General features: G+C 39.3%; 1 protein-coding gene across 2 annotated transcripts in view; it reads left to right on the forward strand.

Annotated features, from left to right (window-relative positions):
- The window catches only part of SNCA (synuclein alpha), a 62,910-nt gene that overhangs the window by 13,364 nt on the left and 27,761 nt on the right, over positions 1-21,785 (forward strand). For both annotated transcript variants that reach the window (XM_005517461.2, XM_014259542.2), the window contains exon 4: positions 1,745-1,890. In XM_005517461.2, coding sequence (XP_005517518.1) covers positions 1,745-1,890 — 146 coding nt within the window. The remainder of the gene's footprint in view (positions 1-1,744; positions 1,891-21,785) is intronic.

Here is a 21,785-nt window from a genome sequence, read left to right on the forward strand (position 1 = left end):
AAAGACTCCAAGCAAAACTGGGTCTCACTAGGCTTTGCAAGATATAGCGTGTTATGAGGACACACATCTTAAGATATATGCTTGCAAGAACTAGTGGAAAGCTTCCTATATAAATTTCATGCATTGAATCCAAAGCTTTTTGTGGTCTGTAGCTGGTAATAATCAAATGGGGCATCTTAACAGATGTCTTTTTGCACTTGCTAGCATTAAGTCAAACCTTCCCTGAGGGCAACATTTGCTTTTCAGCAAAACCGACTTTGGATTATCTTTTTTTTTTTTTTTTTTCCTGAAAAAAAGCATGGCAGTAGAGTAGTGGATATGTACAGTGAAATTTCTTATGAACCTTTAGATTGTTAGTGTGTATACTGTGGGAGATATTTGAAAGACTTTTTCTGTTTCTAATTTCAGACAATGTGTAGTCTGTTGTTCTACTCATTAATGAAAGCTCCTGGTCATAATAGAGATAATACTTAATTAGTTACTAACTTTTTCCTCTAAATTAGCTAGAATGAGCATTAAATTATCTGCCTCCATTTCCAATCAGCAGATATTTATAATTTGGGTCTTCAATAAAAATGGCATATTAGTCATGTTGTTTAACTTTCTAGCTTTTTCCTAATTTTTGCTTTTTAATATCAATCATATTAATGCATGCTGCATGCCCTTTAATATGGACAACTTATGCTCTTTTATGTAAGGAACTGAAGAAATGTAATTTACCCACAGAAAGTCTAATTTTCATATGTGCTTTCTCAAAAAAGACTCAGAAATGGTGGCCAAACTTTCAAGCAAAATCCATCCCATGCTCATAAAGGATGCAGATAAGCTATATCCGATCCATTTTATTTTATCCATTTTATGGATCGGATGGTGATTTAGCCTGAGGGAGAGTATAGGATTAGTTAGAATGGCAAAAACATACAATGGATGTTTTTGGAGAACATTCCCTTGTTTAGAGGAGTTCATGTGTGTTTTGCTAGAAATCTGGGTATGTGACTTCAAGCCATGAAGTCATCCCATCTCTTTTCTTAGAGCAGTTTCACTGTAGTTCAAGCTTCTGTCAGAAAGAGCCCTTGGGGATGAATGAGCAGAAAATCCCCAGTGATATTCTGAAAGGTAGAATGGCAACTGCTGATGTATATGTAGGCTAAATGAGTTGTTGTTTCCCTGGGGCTTGGAAGTTGGCTATTAATCCAGTTTGCTTTGGCATTCAGTCTTTTTATAAATTAGTATATTATGTTTCAGCATTGGGGCAAAAATCTCAAGTGAGTCAGATAATAGGTTCTGTTTGAAATTCTCTGGTTGAGCATTGACAGATCGGCTTTTTAATTAAATATATATTAGAAAATAAAAAGATTAATCAATTTTTTTGAGTCTAATGCAAAAAATCTTGTCTTCCATGCCCTGTATGATGCAGCAAGTGTTTGGTGGACTAATTGGAACGCATTTCCGAACTAGGATATATTATACAGTGAGATGCACATCTAAAGTGCAGTTAGACATGAATGAAAATGTCAGATGTCTTTCACATAAAAGAAATTGAGCCCCAGCTGAGGCTTATTCCTACCTCTGCTGCTCCAGTGTTACCAGATGGATAGTTTAATTTCTTAAGATCCACTTGGGGTACAGAAAATATAATGGCCTTATGGCTTTTCATGATGTTGGGCTGTCAGTGATAAATTCTCTGAGAAACTTACAGCTCCCAGAAGCGTAATGTGTTTTTCCATCTTCTGCTTCTCCTCAGTGGCCGAGAAGACCAAAGAGCAGGTGTCTAATGTTGGGGGAGCCGTGGTGACAGGAGTGACGGCAGTGGCGCAGAAGACGGTGGAAGGAGCAGGGAACATCGCTGCAGCCACTGGCTTGGTGAAGAAGGATCAGTTGGCCAAACAGGTTTGTTTATTTGCAGCCTTTTCCAGGTGAAGAAGTGAGCAGCAAGGGGCTCATGAGCTGAGAGGCAGATGGAGTGCTTTCTGTCTCTCAGCCGTATGAATGCAGGATGAATTGTGTTATGCCAAACGAAGAGCAAAGAAGATGTCTGCTGTTTATAGCTTGTATTTTGAGTGACTTCTCAGGATCTGGGAACTTGAGTAGGATTAGGCATGGAACTTTACTGTTCTGTAATGTCTTAGTTAATTTGGATCGTGGTTTAAAAGCGTGATCTAGTGGTGGTTCTGAACTCAGCAGCCTCTAGTGGAGGCCAGCCGCTGTAGAGATAGCTGTATAGTTTTGTGGAAATAAAACTGCTTTTCCCACTAATTTAGAATTGAAAAGCAATCTACTAGTGCTGAAAGGTTAAACAGCAAATACCAGGTTTAACAGCACAAGTTGTATCCTCTCTGATTGTAGAGAGGAGGGTTTGTGTACCAATACATTGACTGGTTAGACACATTGCATCTAAAGTCAAAATCTAGCTGGAGAGTCACTGTCTTCCATTAATACAGTGACACTATCTCAAAAATGCCTCCAAATGGCCTCAAGTATTCAGACTAAATATGCCCTAGGTCAGCCTATAAAACACTGTAGGTATTTTTATTCACACACTGTAGTTATATTCTTCCACTGGCACTAGGTGACCCCAGCTGGTGGGAGCAATGCTTTCCAAAATGTGTATAGTGGTTTTTTTGGAGACAAAAATAACCCAGAAGAGACAAATACCTTGTTTTGTGCTGTTTTCTGTATGAACATTTAAGAGTCAGACAAAAACAGGATTAGGAAGAGTATTTAGTATTTACACAAAAATATGGCTGTCATGGAATTTAGCATGAAGTTCTATTGTGTATCTTATTTGCAGTTAGTGTTCAGGGGAGCTGTAAAAATTGACTCCTTAAAAACTGAAGTTTTTTATCCTTCCTGAAGTGTAGTCCTGTCTGCCTGACAAATCCTACTGATGCTTTGCCATGGGGAGCAAAAATGGATATTACGTTATGCCGGGCATTCATTTCCCTGTGGTGGATTGTCTTGAAAACATCACACAGGCCGTTTTATTCTCTTTCAAATCAATATTCCTAGGGGATTTTTTTAGTCCTCTTTTATTCAGCTATAAGTAAAACATTGCTTTTGATGTGGTCATGGACCTTTGTAAAAGCTGTGTGGGAAGATTTGCAAAATGGAGAATCTAATGAACTGCCAGGGGATACATGAATATGGCATGGTCACAGTAGTCTCTGCCCTCCATTTCTGCTCAAGCTCTTGCGTACTTTTGTGCTGAGAATATTCTTTTCTGTTCACAGCTCTTGAAACTCAGTGTAATATGGATCATCACTGCTGTAATGCACAATTACCCCCTTTAGTATTGACCATAACTAATGCCTTTTTATCTCTCTCTACAGAGAGAGATCCCTGTAATTACAGAGTATAAGACAAATGTCTGCTGACTTTGATTTAAATCTGTTCTCTGTATTGTAAAGCTTAAATATGTCGTGATGGCTGTAACAGAATAAAATCACATCTGAGAAATGAAAGAACATCCATAATGTACATGCATATTATTCCTATAAATAGCAATATTATTCTGAACTGGTGCTTTGTTCTTTAGATATGTAAAATCATTCATTTGAGACTTGATACCGATATTTTTAGACTGAGATTCTCAGTCATCTATGCAGTATGGCCATGTAGCTGATGAGTATCTGTGGCTGCTCCTGGACTGCCTTGCATCTCTATCTTATACTGGTTTTGCAAGGGATGAGTAGCCATTTTGAAAATGTTAATATCAAAACTGAGTCACATAAAGCTATTTTAAAACCTAGTGGGTTTACATTCCTTTGCAGCTCAGAGGCACATGAGATAGATTTTTTTTTTTTTTTTGCTTGGATTTTCCAGGTAAACTGACAGTTGGGTAGGGCAGGTGTGGGAATCCAGAATAGCAGTGGGACACAGGTCCCTTGAAGGAAGCAGGGTGAGTCTTTCTGAGATAACAGGAGGTGCCAGCCAGGCATTCAAAGTATCTCTGTAAGGTTATGTGTATTAAGGCTGCCTGCCTGTGGGAAAGCCTGCAGTCTTGCCTGGTGACTGGCATTTTTCCTGTGCCATGATGGAAGTTTGTGCTTTGGAGCATGAAGCACAAGCTTAAGCAGCCAAGTGAGGCCAGGCTGGAGGGCTGCTGTGACCCCACTGTCACCCACCTGCCCTGCAGCTGGTGTAAGCAGGCAGTGTGGAGTGACAGCTGAGACAGTGAGAGACAGGGATGACTTGAGAGTGCCCATCTGAGGCTGCCTGGGGGAGTTCTGCTTTGGCAGAAGCTCACTGCTAAACAAGCCAGGGTAGTGGTGCTTAGTAGGCTCAAATTAATTATAAAAGGGTTAACATACTGCAAGCAGTATTTTGCTGAACAGCAAAACATTTATTGTGTCCCTGTGTGTTTTTACTTTTGTGTACAGTGTGTCTTCTAAATAAGTTTTTAAAATGTAAAAATTATTGATAGTTGCATTTAATACAGAGATGAACATGAATGTTTTATTTGCAAGTCAGCCTGAATGTATGGATACAAATGGGAGGGAGTGTACCAGCAAATGAGTATCTAGTGCATAATATTGTGTGAAAACAAAATATGGATTACAAAGTTTGTTTTCAGATAGGTAATTAACAAATTGAAGTTCTTAACCTCACTGCATCCATGTCATTTGGTTCCCTGGCATCTCAAGAATAAACAGTTGCCAACTTCTATGATTTCCATGCTGAGTAATTTTATTTTTACTGTTCTAGCACCAAAATTCTCAGTCAAGCTGAAACCTCAAGGTTCTTTGAGTACCCTATGGTGCTATAGTCATATAGATTTCATGTGCTGTAGATTTTACTAAAGTAAATAGATGAACAGGTCTTGTCTTTAGTATTTTTTGGGTTCTGTATGGATCATGTTTGGTATTTCTAAATCCTTTTGTTTCTATTGTCTCTTAATTTAGCACATTTGCAGTAAATAGCACTGAAAACACAAAATTACAGTAGCAGGTAACAGGTAGGCGATGCACTTCCAGAGCAGGTAAAACAACTCGTTGGTTTAATTATGAAGCTTTCGGTGAAAAAGTCTCTGTGTCAAGACTGACGATTTATGCATTTGGTGTTTTCTTCTACAGAAAATATGAATTAACCAGGAGCCCTTGCTAATTGTATTTAATGTGAAAATTAATATAGAAGAGCAGTGGCAGGCTTGCTGTATCTCCCCTTCCCACCCCCTGCATTTCCTGGCACTCCTTAGAATTCAAGCAGTGTCATAGCATGAACGTTCAGTGCAGTGGAAGCCAGAGGTTTAGAGTATGTCTTGTCTTACTACGTTTCTTTTCTACAACAGCTGATCTTGTGGATCTTATGAACAACCAAAATTTTCAGCAGACATTATAATTTGTTCAGAGCCAGGGTGAATGAATCCACTTTGGGGAATCACCATAATCAAATACAAAAATATGTAGCAGCCTTTTTGATCCTTCTTACAGGGAAGCTCCATAAGACATGGTGCAGTGCTGAGACTAAAGACATGATGGAACACCTTTTAATTTTGCTGAGAGCAACTCAGTTGTAAGACACCAAATATCACAGTGTACTCCAGTCATCTGTTACTTGTTCATTTGGGAAATCTTACTAGTAGAAGGAATGCAAACCCTGTGAGTATCTTTGAAAATTTGTCTTTCAGTGGCAAAAGGAAGGATACTTTTCTACTGTATTATGCACCAATTTCTTAAGTGTAAGTGTTACCACTTCTTTCAAATATTTGATTTGTCTGGTTGCAAATTGAGATTCCTGTGTGTTCCCAAAGAAGTTTTGATTACCATCTGTAGTTCAAAAAACAAAAAAAAAAGCTGAATATGAAATCTTGAGGTTTTGGACTTTACACATTGATTTTCCAAACAGAAGTCAGTTTAGAAACACTTCTGTAGAAATCTTAAGCAGAAAAAACTTTGGGATGACATTTGACTTCAACTTAAGTTATTTCTTGGGTATCAGTTCCCAAAATATGAATAATAACATTAAAGTCTCCAACACTGCTCTAGTCCTCTCCTTGTTACCTGCATACAATAAAAATGTCTCGCTTAGTAATTGAAAAGCTTCAATGGGGATTTTCTTCTTTTGTCTCTTTTTATCTTTTTGAGAGCTATTTAGTATATTTTCTTTACTACAGTGCCATAATACTGACATGACACATGGGAAATTCCTGAAACTTTTAAAAATAATTTTAATGTGCTTTTTTGTTGTTAAGATTCTAGAAGTAGATCTAATCATTGCAGAATTTGGGTGTAGGTGGAACCACATCTTTTGATAGAATAAGAAGATCTGCTGCTTCTCTGACCATCTTACTGTTCAGTAATACTGTACAGGATGCTTGGCTTATTGAAGGATCACCATTTCCCATCTTTCCAGTCTATCCATTAGTCAATTGATTTTGAAAAGCTTGCCTAAAACCACAGAGGAAAAGCTGTGGAGCACAAATGTCTGATTTCCTTCTTCAGAAAGAGAATTAGAGAGTTTTTTCACCTTTGCCAGATGTGTCCCAACAGGCTAATAGACCCCAATGAAAAGCAGGATGGTAAGTGCAAGTTGCATGAGTCTTAAACTGTTGTTCTTTAGTTGGAATAAGCAGATTTCCCAGAACATTTAGTACGAGCAAAACATCAATCCTTGATTTAAACAAGGAAACTTCAGTAAGATTTTGATGTGCCAAATGCAGAAATAGCCTCCACCCAATTAACTTCTGGAGTTAAATATTTTTTGTGGATACTGTGGAGCAAGCAGGCTTTAGGGGTACAATATCTAATTGCCCTCCTCAACTACTTCTTACCTTTTATGGCTCTAATAAAAGTCACAGTAGAGAATGGGTAAGTTTGATTAAATATAATAAAAAACCTAGGACCCTGGCAGGCCTGTCAGGCAGTTTTAGGTCTAACCCTTTATGCCTGTGGCATAAAGCAGTGCCAGCTTGTCTTGTGCAGTGTAGAGAGATGGGCTCTCTGGTTGTTCAGGGTGGGCCTCACCATTGTGCTGATGTGACGCTCCTGGCTGGTGCGTGGGAGCAATTACAGCAGCAGTTTGGAAACATAAAATTATTTGGGTTGGAAGGGAGTTTTAAGATCACCTAGTATCAAACCCACTGCCACAAGCAGGGACACTTTCCACAGGACCAGGCTGCTCCATGCCCCATCAACATGGCCCTACAAGATTGCGTGGTGTGGTTTCTGGTGGGGTAACTGGCACACAGTCAGCCTTCCACAAGGAAACCAACGGGGTTTAGGTGTTTTTTAGAAGAAGGCCTGCTCAGACAGTCACAGCTGAACATCAGTCAGACAACACTTGCTCTCAAACTTCTATTTGCATCATAATGTGCAGAGCATATCGTCTGGGGCAGGTGTTCTTTTCCCCTTATTGTTTTATTCTCGATCTATGCATAATGTATGAGTGACTGCTGCAAAACAAAGAGGATCTTTAGCAGCTATTAGCAATGTTTCCTTTTTTAATGTCTGTAGATTGATTGAGAGTGGAAGAAGGAGGGATAGATTTCCCATTAGGGGATCCACACTGCTCAGGAGCTGATTCACAGAAGACCCTCTTAAGAGAAAGCCTTTGTTAGCTGTTTTTATAAATTGTTGAAGGAAGTGGAACTGTCAGTGAGCTGACATACCTCTTTGGTAGTAGCGTAGCTGGACTGATTTATTCTGGTAGAGCTTTTCTTACCGATCTCAGAATTGATAATGGCGTGTTGTACTAAAATATCTGTAACAAATTCATTCTATAAAGCTAATCCATATTCCAGAAACAGCAAACTCTGATTTGTTATGAATTTTAAGGCACCCATAGGCAGGTGATATTAAAGTTCTGAATCTGCTTTATGTATGCAGTCCAGTCTCCTCCTCATGACAGCACATGTATATTTTTGATGGGAAAGCTCATGAATCATCTAGGTTGTACAGAGCTATGAATGTCAGCAGACCTGTGAAATTGTGTTGCAATCCAGTATGAATTCTGAGTGTTGGAATGCAAGTGGCTTTGATTTAGTGGTTTGAGTTTATTTTGGAAACACATTTCAGTTGCAACTGAGGCCCCTTAATGCAGTTTCGTTAATGCAGTTCTGTTTTCTTTTGGTGTTTCCACATGGGCAAGCCTCCCATATGTAGTTTAATATATGTTGACACTGCCTATTGGCACAGTAAAGAACAGTGTGGAGTGTGTGAACCAGACTCCAATGTTTACAGGAAGTTTTATTTGATGAAATGTGCTAATGATGCCCACAGAAAATATGCTGATTAATAGGAAGGGTACAGAAGTCGCAAAGCCAGCAAGGAAATACAATGTTTTTCTTCTACCTTTCTTTTGCTTTATAAGATTTTCTCATCTGTCACTTCCCTCTTGGCAGGTATGCACACATTTTGGTAGCGCTTCTGGATGTGAGGAGATTAATTTTATGTCAGTTTGAACACCACTGTTTTAAATACTTAAAATTAGGCTGAGCAATATAGAAATGAATATGCACAGAAAATAATAATACTTGGGGGAAAAAAAAGAAAGTTGAAAATGGGTGACTAGGTAGAAGTGCTAGAGTTTTTGTGGTTGTTGAAGAGTGTGTTGAATTGCTGGTAGAATTCTGAATAGCAACTTATGCTTGACCTCCCTGGTTGAAAGAGAAAATACTTTTCCTACTGTGGGGAATGTTGCCAGTATTTTTTCTCAGAGGGCACAATAGTATTTGAAGGAAGACCATGTTCTCTCTCTGAAAGCATTTCCATGAATTTATATCTGTGACTTAAGCAGAACCTGAGGAAAGAAAACTTGTAAGGTGTTATAAAAATATCCTGGAGGTTATTGCTCTTCATTAATTCAGGAGCAAATGTCAGTGTAATAGAAAGGTCTTGCGAGTTTTCCTGGTTTCCTAATGGCTTCCATGCTGAGAGAACATTTTAGTGCAGACTGATGTTCATGGTCTACCTGCTGCCTTCATGACTTCTGACCATTATGGATTCCTAATTACCTGTGGAGAGATGGAGTTAAGGAGCTTTTGGGTGGCATCATATTGTTATTTGTTTTCTAGCAATTGCTTAACCTCAAATTCATCTTTGACTGTGGAGAAATTAAGTACCCCCATCTTAAACTGAATATGCCTGTCTCCCTTGGTCTCAAAGAAGAATTGTTTGCCAGCTGATAAGAGGGTAAACAAGTTCTCTATTAGGAGCTGTTCATGTCATGCTAATAAGATAATATTTGTAAAATCTACAGATAGAACATAATTTTTAATTTCTTTTTGTTTGACTTATGAGGGAGAAGCAAAAGGTATTCCCCATCCGTTACCAGGAGTCTGCCTTTTGCATTTATTACAAGGGTTTGCTTGTCTGCAGTCTGCTCTGTTTCCTCCCTCTTCTTTAATCTGGTCTCCCTTCTATGTCCTATATCCTCCATCTCCTGTTTCCATGTAACTTACCTAATATGCCCCCACAGCACATTCCAGGCTTCTGTGTTGATCTCTCCTGTGTAGGTATGGACATTGCATTATGGAATTCTCTCAGGCTAGCTATGGAACCAGTTCCATTTCATAGTATTGCAGTCTTTCCTATACATCCATCTATGGGATTTCATGCAGAACTCACAGAATTTTTTTATTTTTTTTTCCCTGTTCTAGATAGTTGCCAGTCCTATGCTAAATACTCAGGAAGGTGCTACTTGGTGAGAGGAGTGCTTTTTAGTTCATTTGGGGATGATATATATATTCATGCCAACTATTCCTGTTCTTGCCCACTTTGTGAGAAAGATTCAGCAATTTCAGATGGGAAATAGTTTCATGTAACCCATGATAGCTGGGAAAACTGTAATGCAGCAATTTTGTGCAACTTAAGGTAAGAGTTTTACAAGCTTCCAAATATTAGCAGGTTACTCCAAGTGTCTCCTTAGCATCTTCTGCCACATTTCAGTGCTCCTTTCCTCTGCTGGCCAAGAAGGACAGTGTAAGCCTTGGAAGGTAAGAAGCTTAAGCATGATTCCTTTAGTGCCTATCTGGAAGTCATTGTCTCCAGAGGATTTGTGATGGAAGTCATTGTCTCCAGAGGATTTGTGATGGTAGCTGGTTGCTGATGTTGTAAAAGCCAAGGACTGCAGCTGGCAGGTTTTTTTAGCTAGCAGTGAAAGTTTATGGTGCTGAAATGACATTTTGGCAAAGCACTGCAATGTGTGTTTATGTCTGCCAGTCTGTTCAGCAACGCACTGCAGCGGGATGTTTAATAGGCATGAGTAGCAAATTGGGGTCTTGGATTGATGTGATGATGAGGTTTGTATAAACTTCAAGAACTGAAATGTGGAGTAAATACCTCTCTGTGGAGATAGAGATTAATCTATATTTTCAGAATGTCAATCCAATGTCATCTCCCTCCCAGAGAAATCCTGTAGGTTGAGAGGGGGGATGAAAGTAAGGTGGGATGCTTTATTGGGACTACCTTATTACTGGCAGTGCTATTGTTACTTTCAGAGGAAAGGAAGTTTGTATCAGAGTACTGGTGATGATTAGCAAATATTAGTGTCATATGATATATGCAATTTTTGTGGCTATTTTAACCACTGATAGAACTTCCTAAAGAATCTGTGGAGTAATAGATAAAAGCCTGGACATAACCTGCAGATGTTTGTGACTTTTTTTCAAGATGCTAGGACATAATGAAAGAGAAGAGATGATCCTGATCCATCTTTCCTACAGTAAACTGTTGTTAAACTCTGGCTCTCACCTGCTTTCAACTGTGCTAACGTGTTTGTCAGAGAAAGTTAAGTGGCATGGATAAGGATGATTGGTAATAATTTTTCAGTTTTTAAGTACTTGTCTGAGTGTTTCAAAAGTTTCCATGATATATCTGGACACTGGAATTTTTTACTGGACAAAGCTACCTTGAATGTCTCAGAAATGCATCTGAACATTTAGATTGCAAACATCATTTTTGCCAGTGGCTTATCTAATGCGAAATATTCCCTGTGAGGAAACTGGAGGTGTAAGCTGCTAAAGTTGTCCTTCAAAAAAACACGCTTTTTGCAAGACTGAAGCAGGCAGAAAGCCTGATTCTCAAGTGTATTGGACATATTGATTGCCCTCCAAGCTTTTGGTGTTAGCTTTCAGAGCTATTTCCTTGTGCTTTATTAGCACATGCCCTGGAGGTTTGCCAAGCTTGGGTCAGAAAAGTCAAATCCCAGCTCAAGATGAGGAGGTGCAGCCAGTATAGAACTACTTTTACCCTGCTTGATGGGTTAGCTAGAACAGAAAGAGGAGCTGTCTGTAATTGCCTCTCCTTCAGAAGCACATAAAACAGGGTTTGTGCCTTTGAAGCAACCTAATCCCTCTATCCCACCTCCCACTCCATCCTCTGTAGAAGGGGCATCACCTAGAGCAGCTGATACCCTGCCAGTATTATGTCAGCCATACATATTTCTTCTCAGGGGCTGTGGGATGAAGCAGAGGCTCTGGGCTTTTTGGCTGACCTCTGCTATACCTTTTAATTGTGTAATTAGTTCTTTCTTCATGTGCTCCTATATGTAGGAAAGATATGTGGTTGGTTTTTTTTTCCCTTCTAATTCCCTGTGGTATTTTAAGGCCCAAAGGGCTCATTGTAGTCTAAATGAACATGCATTGCCCTGGAGTGGTGCCCTGGTGAAAAATTCAATTAAGGTGTCAGGTTGTGTGTCAGTCATGAGAAATCTCTGCTTATCCATAGAGACAGTATTTCTAAGAGGGAATATCCTTTCAAGATGAAGAAGGCAAGAAGCAGTTGAAACAAGCTATCACATCTAAAGAAAATTATTTTTACACCTTGTAATGCAAAATGTGCTTGGGGAAGGAAATGACAACAGCACCTGAGCTGGGTTACAGAGCATTTTTAAGACTTGTAGGTCCTCTTGATTCTGTGTGAGCCTTCAGGAAGGAGGCTGGAAGCTGTAAAACCTGTTGGCACCTCTGGTGTTGAGAACTCGCTGTGAGCTTCTGATTGCTTCTAATTTGAAGTGTTTTTAGTTATTAAGCTAATAATTTGTAATAAGTTAATACTTTAAAGGTATTGAAATGTGTGGTTTAATTGTAAGTGTGTATGCAGTTGCTGGCCAGTTTGGTAGAATTTATATCCATAATGCAGTTTAGAGATGATAATGTGTGCATGAAACACTTATAATTTGCCTAATGAATATACTTATGTCAATTAAAAATAATAACATTACTCTGGTGGCATCAAACACTTCAGTTCATTACTTAACAACCAACGTATCCTAGCCATGTAAGAGCTGCACTCAGAGATGCTTGTTTGACCCCTGTCTGACTTAGCTAATACTTAATATGGTTGATCTGAACAAATGATTCTGTTCAGATTCCTAGTAGCATCAGCTTTAATGGCTGGGTCATTTTTAATTTAGTGCATGCGGCAAATCATCTTACAAGTCCCTCAAGATACAACTGACTGAATTCAGACATACTGTATGCAAATTGTTTTGTAGAGAAAGGTCAGAGATCAAATAGAGCTGGAGGCTGAATTAATTTCCCTCTCTGGAAAAAATTTTCTAACAGGTCAAGAGTGTGAAGTCACTGGCTTTGCACAGATCTACAGATGGAAGAAAGATCTCCTCCCTTCTCCTCACCTCTACCGTGGTCTTAGAATTTTTTCTGAAGTGCATTTGTTGTATTTGATGATTCTGGGACAATGTGTTTAGAAGCTAAACTCTCTTCCCTGTCCACAGCATGGAGACAGGCTTTATAAGCATATTCTTGCATAGCAAAAGTTTAAAAGGTGAAGGCAGGAAGGAGGGATTAGTGATGGCTGTTGTGATAAAATGCAGTGCCGCGTTTTCAGACCAACAGGTGGAAGATGGAAACTTTTACCAGGAGCCTCATGTCAGTTGTTACCTTTTGTTAGCATGGAATTTATAAAACAGCTTATTGAAATGAAGGTACTTTTTTTTTAAAGCACCATTATTTTCAATAGATTCCATTCCTTACTTTCAAAAAAAAGCCTAAGTAATAGCTCTTCCAGTAGCTTTGAAGGAGGGCATGTGTTCACATAGAGCTGACCTGATGTCTGAGCCAGAGTAGTGAGCTTGCTTTTTCACAGTCACCAGCATAATGTTTCCTCTGTGGTCTATTTTTGGAAGGGGTGGTGTACTCATCATTCACAGGAAAGGTAACAGATTTAGCAGTGCCTCTTTCCACCTCCTACACACCATCTATGAGATGGAGTTTTTAAGTCTTAGCTGTCTCTGTAGATTTTTCCCAGAGTTGCATTTCGGATGTACGCTTTATCATGCGGCTGGTTGGACTGCTGTAAATCCCAGCTGTTGTCCAAACTGAGAAATAGGGGAGGCTGGGAGAAGTAATGAAAGCACTTTGAAAAGCAAATCTTAGACCTTACTCTGAAATCTGTTTGGAGTAATGTAAACATCTTGGTGACGGTTGAGTAGTGGTGGATTTGTTTTTGTTTCTTTTCCCAGCCTGTGTTCCTTAGCTCAGCTCTATGCCTCTAGATTGTGTGTGGTACATTATGGGAAGGGAAGCCTTTGCAGGCCTCCTGAAGGAGAATCAGACTTGGGAATTCATCCTGGTATGCAGGCTACATGAAGAGAACCTGGAGACCTATTGGTTGTACTTGAAATAAAATGGATGATCATAGCTGGTCAAGGTGTCGGGTTAATGTGTTCCACAGAGACTTAAGGATATTCAGTTGCTTCAAGTTTCTCTGTTTATCTTGGATTTAAAGTTGGCCTAAGAAAACAGTAACTGATTTGACTGAGACAGATGGCAAACCCAACCTTTCTCTGAATCTTCAAGTTATCAAAACTCTGTTTTTGGGATCAAAGGCAATGGTGGGGATGAGTTGGGTTCGGGAAGGATGGAAAGACTGGGTAGGGGATATTTGATCATTAGGGAATGAGTGGGAGGAGAAAAGAGTGGCCATATATGAGAGAAGGTAGTTCTTGACTCCCCTTGCATTCAAGCACCATGAGGCAACTTCTAATTGTGTTTCCTTGGGGTGTGGGATGCTGGCACAGAACTCACTCTCCAGAAATCTCTGTCTGCTTCTGAGAACTCAGAAGAAGGGCTCAAACTGTGATATGGGATGTGCAGTGGATTCCACCTTTGCCTTATATGCAGCAGCTTTTGCCAGCAAAATAGTGTCTGGGAAGTTGAGCTGACATGGAAATTGAATATTTCAGCCTGATCTTTTGCCTTTTTGGTGAGCATTGATAACCAACATGAATCCTTTGGCAAGAAGAAATTGCATTTTAGATTCTATTTTTATATAAGTGCTCTGCAGCTGTCCTAATGTTGATCCATTTGCTAATTGCCAGGAAACTTACTTGTATTAGAGCTTTGTAAGTGCTGACTGCTTTTGAATACCTATCCCAGCCCCTAAAATTTGAGTAGTTTGGAAAAGTGGGGCATTTGAGTGGTTGTTTCAAAGGGACATAGATTCAGCTAAGATTTCAAATTATCTGAATGGATCTGTATAGGATCTATCATGTCATGTTCTCTACTTCTGCTTGCATGTTCCACCCTTCAATGCCTGAGGCATATTTTGAGCTCTATGCTAGCCATCGTATCCACCCAAATGTTCCTGGAGTGTATGCTGACATCTCACTAGCTCACCTAATTAGTACCCCCTTCCCCAAGGAGAAAAAAACTCCTCAGATTCTGAGGATCTTGAATTTGGATGGGTTTGTATGCTTGAAAGAAGGAAAAAAGGAATTTTCAGAGATTATTAAGTTTAAGAAAAATCTATAGCCATGTGCTTTGTGTTTATTGATTATCCACGTTTAAAATAAAATCAGAATACGTTCTAAATTTTGCAGTGAGTTAAAATCTGTCCAGTGAGTTCTATAATCTGTTAAAATCTGGGCCTTAGGTCTATCTGTCCTACAAGCAGTCTTGTGTTCTGTAGAGGAGCCCTGGCCTTTTGGTTTCCCTCAGGTGCACAGTGTTTGACCACCTATTCCATCAGTCCAGTACAACATCATATTGCTCTATCAAAGAATCATGGAATGGCTTGGGTTGGAAGGGACATCAAGGATTGTCTGCTTCCAACCCCCCTGCCATTATCTTTCCTGGTCCTTTGCCAGGATCTCTGCAGCAGTCCTGTGGAAGTAATGATGACTGCTGTGTATTGATAGACGCCAGTATCCCTTTTGCCAGGATGGTAAGGACAGTGACTGCCTGTCACTGGGCATGATACTGACACTTGAGGGAATGCCAACTCTTTCAACAAAGTATGAGGAATTTACACAGAGTGTTTGTGATGGGCCCTTCCTGCCCCAATCTCCCAGGCAGACTGGTGGGAGATCAGAACTGGACTGGTGCTTTCCAGCTTTTCTTACAAATCATCAATATGCAAGTCAAGGTAGGCTTTTTATTGCCCTAATGCTCAGCACCATTTTTGTAAATGAAGGCTACCTTGTCCGTGGGTAAACAGGTACAAGACTTTTATCCACAGTGGCTATGCAGTAGAAATTGAGTATGTAGCTTGGCTAGATACATCTTTATTAAAATATAGCAATGATCCAGGAGAGGTAAGAGCTCAAGTTGACTTTTAGGGGTTTCTTTACATTTAGCTGAACGTATCTGGCATTCAAGGAGAGAAACAAACCTGTCATAGCATTTACCAAACATTTTTCAGAAGGAAGAAAACTTGAAATCATTTGTATTTTTTTGTTTTGACATGGACTGTCGACTACTTGGAAAAAAACAATGTAGCTGTTGAAATCATGACTGCGTTTCAAGCTACAGTATGTAGCATATTTATGAAGAGCTTCTGTGTTGCAGTATCTCATCTGTTATGTCCTTTTTTGTAAGACCATGATGTAATTTCTGATTGTGATAGCTGACATGCATTGTGTTGTTTGGCATTTTTTAAATCTTTTCTGGAGAGGAGGCAGGAATTTGGCTGGCTCATCCCCAGACATTGTGGCTTGTCTTTCAAAACACCCAAATATCTGTTGATCACTGTCTCTTTGTTGAAGAGCACGCTGTGCTTTCACAAAGTGTCATTCTGTGTGGCCAGCATTGGAGACTGATTTGAGAAGTGGGGGCAAAGAAGTCCAGAAATACAAGTTATCTTTGACTAAGAGGAGCTGTCTTCCTCACTATGAGACATTGCAGGGATGTTCTTTCACTTGTCTTGGATGAGTAGCTAACAGAAGACTGAAAGGGCTGCTGTTAGTAGGATCCAAGCTATGCAAGGAGTGGGGGAGATAGCCCAAGAAGCTCCTTTGGCTTTGGTTTTGGCTGATGACTTGATCGGTTTCTCTCAAGAATCACAGGTTGCTTCAATTCCAAAATCAAAGGACAGGAGTGCAGCACCTGCGTGTTCTGTGGACTAGCATGGGGAAGACTTGGGATGTGCATGAGAATCCTTAACTGAGAAAACATGCTTATGCCTGAGTGCATTATTCTTGTGATTGTCTTTGTTCAGGAATGTTAAACACAATTAAGTGCTTTAGTACATCTATATTAAAACTAGAGGTGCATCAAGGGTAAGATTCTTCTGTGCTTCAGCCACCCAGCAGTGCTTTGGTGAGCAGGTAATCAGAACTGCAGCCACTGAGGCCACTCAGAAGTGCCAGGAAGGTTTGACAGGTGATTGCAGGAAAAACAAGCAGAAGTGAATGGGCATGTTGATAACATAAAATAACATGTGCATCTATAGAACTGGTTAGGTAGAACTCTAATGTATTTTAACAATGCTGTATGTAATTCTGTAGTAGGCTTTCTCAGTCAGATCTCTAAGTGAACTGGCTAAAAGGAGTGCGTGGTTTCATTAAGACAGCCCTTGGGATGTTGCCATATCTGGGCTTTTTTGAACTCTGTATTTGAACAGTTGAGTTGTTTCTGCTTATCTTCTACTGTTGGAGCAGTGCATGCTGCAGTGTTCAGATTTTTGCAAATCTCAGCCATCATCCGGTGAAGTTGTATATGAGAGAAAAAATGCAGTAGTTGTGCTTGACAAAACAAAAAACCAAAACCCTGAGAGTTTTGCCACCAGGTTGTATTGAGTAATGATTAAATAAGTCTCTAGCGAGTGGAAATAAATGGGATGTGTAATTTTTCTGGCTTTAAATGTGACATGAAAATGTTTTGTTCTTTATTTTTCCTTGTATTGTTCTCCACAGCATCTGGAGCGTTATCTTCTCCATTTTGGGAGTTAGCATTAGTCATCTGGGCAGCTGCTCTTCCAGAGGCATCAAGCAGTGGGTGGATAATATCCAGATAGTACAGAGCAGCAAATAACATCAGTGTTTTAAGATGCAAAATGGTTTTGGGGTCTGTGAAATTCATCCCTTCTTCCTATTTGATATGTTGGGCTGCATGAAGAAAGGCGATTACGAGCCTGTCAGCTGTCAGGTCTGTCTTGTACTCTTGATCAACCTGATATGCCTTCTAGATTGGCAAGGTTTGAAAGCAGCTAGAATTGACTAAGAACAAGAGGGTAAGGCTGGTACAGTGACAGCTGGTGGCAGTTAAGTTTTCTTACTTCCTTTGACAGTAGGTTTTTATTTCATTGCTTGTTCAGCCACCTCAGTGTGGACTGTCACTCTTTGACAGCAAGTACAGCAAGTAAGGATGATCTTGTCAGTCAAACCTACTCAACAGAAAACTTGTTCCATTTACTTGGTGTTTGATTTCTATTTTGCCTTCTATTCAGAATTGTTCTGGTCTTTGAGTACTTCATTATGCCATACAAATAGTTTTGTTTTTCAAGACTATGTAGACGGAACATCTGAGAATCTGAGATAATTTGGTGCATAGCCATATTTCTTACTAAATACTTTATTGTATTTCTTGGTTATCAGTAGTAACGTAATTGGGATATTAGTAAAAAGTACAAATGCCAGGCAGCAGGATATTCATGTCAGGGAGACTGCTTCTTCAGCTGTCAATATATAAAATAATGATCAGTCGAGCATTGCACAGAAGTGCTTTGCAATTAAAAAATGTAGCACAGATGTTAGCTATGCTCTTGGACAGATCATCCAGACTGTCATCTGTTTGTTTTCCTGAAGTACTGTTGTATCTATATGCATTTAGTCTATTGTGATGGCATATACTGCCTTTTAACTATTTTTCCCTTCTGAAAAATCACTATATTAACTCTGAGATTAAGTAGTAATAATTTACAGCTGTCTTTTTTTTTTTTTTCTTTTTACTCTTTTCCCTCCACCTTTTCCAAGCCAAGCAGTTTGCTTCTTCATTGTCTTAGACTGAAATACAGTAAGCTATTAGAGTCTTCTTCATACTGCCACAGAAGCAGACAATTACTGTGAGGTGATGGCAGTTTTTGATTTGATATGAGATAGCGATCAGAAGGCTGGTGGTCTTTGAGCTTTCAGTTACTTTATGAAGCCAGAATGGTAGAATAGCCTATCTTTTAGTCCCTGTCCATGTCCATCACTGGGAAAAAATGTATTTATGTGGAAAATGGAAAAGGGGGAATTTTGTGGTTCCTATGTAGTTTGGATTATTTGGTTTGGTTTTTTTTCAGTCTTATTACTGGTAATCAAGGATGGAGATGTTTACAACAGGGGGTCTTGCATGCAGCTCTTAAGACATGCAGCTCTTGAAATATCTGTAAATTTTTTTTGTAAAACTTTGTACCAAAGTAATTACACTTTTGATTTCAGGGAAAGAATTTTGCCTTGCTTGTTTTTACCATGCCTTCTAGTGCATGTACTAGTTCCTTCCTCCTTGTGATTGATTTAAGTCTCATCTTAGTAGTTGGGCTGTATTTGAAGTATTTCCTACCGGAACATACATGCAGTAGCATGAGATGTGATAGCAGTGCCATTCTGTGCCTGTTTTTCTCAACAATCTCTTCCTTCTGTGTCACATTATTTAGACAGGATTGGCTGAAATGCCACATACAAATATCTATTTCTGTTTGAAAAAAGAGGTGGGAAACTGAATTGAGCGTTCAGTGCCAGATACTGATACAAAGATACAGTTAAACAGTATGTATTTAGACTACCTGAACAGGCATCAGTCCAGATATGATAGACATAGGTGCTGCAGAAATAACTGTATTTGCATGGCCCTAGTCCATTTTAGAAGATGGAGAGCCCATGAGTCCTAGTTGATCTCTCAGCATTAACTACATAACCTTAGAGTTCAATCCTTGTGGAGAGTAAATCATCTCACCTCTTGTATGGCTGGGGAGGAGGATGCCTTGTACCTTAGTGGATTTCATTGAAGAGGAACACACACAGACTGGTGTTGGCCTGAAGCTTCTGTGTTGATACTTTTCTTTTCATACTTGTAAGCGTGGGCCAGACCCACAAAAACCATGTTTCCAAGTCACAGGGGTTGTCCTCTAAGCAGCCACAGTGCTCTCCTCACATGTAGTCCGAACTGTAAGTAGAACACAGTGTTTTCTTGTAGTCCTTGGGTGAAGACTCCTGTAATGATTGTCTGAAGTCACACTGTATCCAAAAGAGTGTAGTTTGGATAGAAAGAGCGGAATACCCCTCTCAAGGCTTTGCAGCTGTACAAGCTTTGTTGCATTGGGATTTACTTGTATTTTATCCAGGAAAAAAAAATGTGACAGAAATGTAGCTCACTAGAACAGGATCCTGAAACATCCAAACTGACAAAAATCATTAGTCCTTACACTCTGAAAAGCATGGGGATTATTTCAAAGAACTTAAAAGCAAATGCCGCTTTTCATCTTCAGAGCAGATGCTTCTACTCTGTTGGAAGTGCAAGGCAGGAAGCTTGGATTTCTCTTGCTGTTTGAGAAGTAGAAGAATATGAGCTACATTGAGTCCTATTAGTAGTGTTGATGTCAGAGGTATGAACCTGAATTGGTTGACTGTCTGCCAAACATGGACATGTAAGCACAGGTTCACTACCACAATATTGATTTAGGCACCTTCCAGGAGTGTTTAAAATGTTGATTGGAGCATCCTCTGTGGCTTCACCTGCAGCTATTTGCTGGTTAATGCACTCCAGCACTCCTAAAGCATTTTAGAAACTGTGCTTTCTACAGTTTCTGAACACTGAAAAAAATCTTAATGCCATCTGTCTAGTCAGGCACAGCCCAACTCAGATGAATTGCTTGTCCTCTTAGATTTAAACTAATTAAAATTTTAGTTGGGTGATGACTGTCCTCAGTTTTTTTTAAAATAAAGTTTCATTTAGTAACAGGAAAACAAATTTTGGTAGCATCTCTTTGAACAACATTTTTATTTAAAAGCTTCTAATACAAGGCAAGGGAGAGTTCCAGAGAGCAGCATGAAATTCAAATGTGACACTGAGTTGTTTGGACTCAGAGCTACATCTTTTGGTATTGCTGCTTCAGTGCTCAGCATTGGGCCAGATTTCCAGTGTAGATTTAAGTTGTCCATTGTGCTTTTTGAAATTACAACCATTGCTGAAATGTTTGAAGATTCTTATGATGTTATTATTTTATTTATTTTTGGAAAGGAAAAAATGGGCATTAGGTGTCTTAGTTCTTTTGTTTATAAGTGCATCAGGTAAAAGAAACTAAGAAGAGTTATAAAATTGATGTAGCATGCGAATCTCATCTGGAAGATGCAGGACATGCGGGGCATGGTCTCGCTCTTCCCTTGCCAGGAGGGATTTTCAATTAAGGGACTTCCTAACCAGAGGTGTCAGAACCATTGTATGAAAAGTACTGTTTTTCATTGTGGTACCTCTCAACTTGCCAAGCAGTTGTTTAAATCTGTGTAACCCTCTGCAGCTGGTGTCCCACCTGAAGATTTTTATTGTGGCACTGGTGGCTGTATTTGATGTCCTTTTTTATTATCTGTGAAGACAGCTGATCTATCATTCCTTATCTCTGTGCTGTTTAGCAGCAAAGGTCAAATTGATGATCAAAAAAATACCAAATCTGAGCTCTTTGAGATGCTCTTCATCCTGATATTTTTTGACGTTAACTGAGTTTTTATTTGCACTTCTTGAAAAATATGCACCTTGCAATTAAATGGGAAAGGGGAAATCCTACATTTTTATGTAACTTCCTCATCCAGTAGAGCTGCTCTGTTTTTGTCTTAGACTGAATGATTATAAGAAACTGGGAAGGGCAAAAAAAAAAAGATAATCTTCCAGTCTTGGTCCAGGTAGCTATCCTTTTTCCTGTAGTATCTTCTAATACTTATTTCAAAACTTTGTTATGCAGAGATTTTAGCTATTGTGTCCATAAATGATGTGTGAACAGATTTCAATTTCCATTAATTTGCCCATTATTCAGAATTATTTGGCTGTTTCAAGCTATCAGTTGCTCTGTCTGTTATTTGCACTGTGTGTTTGGTCACTGATTGCACGGAATGTTCTTGCTCTTGGGTAGAAAGTCTTCCAAGCTCACAAAGCCCTTTTTGAAGGAACTGTGCAAATACATTACTGCATGTATATTTGCAGTGGCTTCTCATATGTATGATAATGGAATGTAAATAAAAGGAACAAGGAATGCTGTTGAAATGGTTACAAGAATTGTGTTTGCATGAGTGTTCTGAAATATTTCGTAATGGCTTAGTGTGACTGCAGCTTCTTATGGGTACTTATTAAAATAGGCATTGTAAAGACAGTGTCTTCAATTGTGGGTATTATGAGCTTTAGCTGGATGCTGGTTTTGTAGCATGACTTACTGAGATAGTTTTGCTGACCTTTAAAACCTTGTTCTTTGTTTTCTGACCTAACAGCCAGAAGTGAAGGGGAGATGTGGCATCTCTGAGCTGTCACCTGGGTATTTTTGGGATTTTACACGTGTATGTAACAGTTACACTTGGCTCACATTTTCAAGATTTCCTGCTACAAATACTTGGGGTTTTTTTATGTGAACTTTAAGCTTATG

Source organism: Pseudopodoces humilis, chromosome 6, assembly GCF_049639895.1.
Source record: "Pseudopodoces humilis isolate 2021_Gansu_Grassland_sample_001 chromosome 6, ASM4963989v1, whole genome shotgun sequence".
In the NCBI taxonomy this organism is placed as follows: domain Eukaryota; kingdom Metazoa; phylum Chordata; class Aves; order Passeriformes; family Paridae; genus Pseudopodoces; species Pseudopodoces humilis.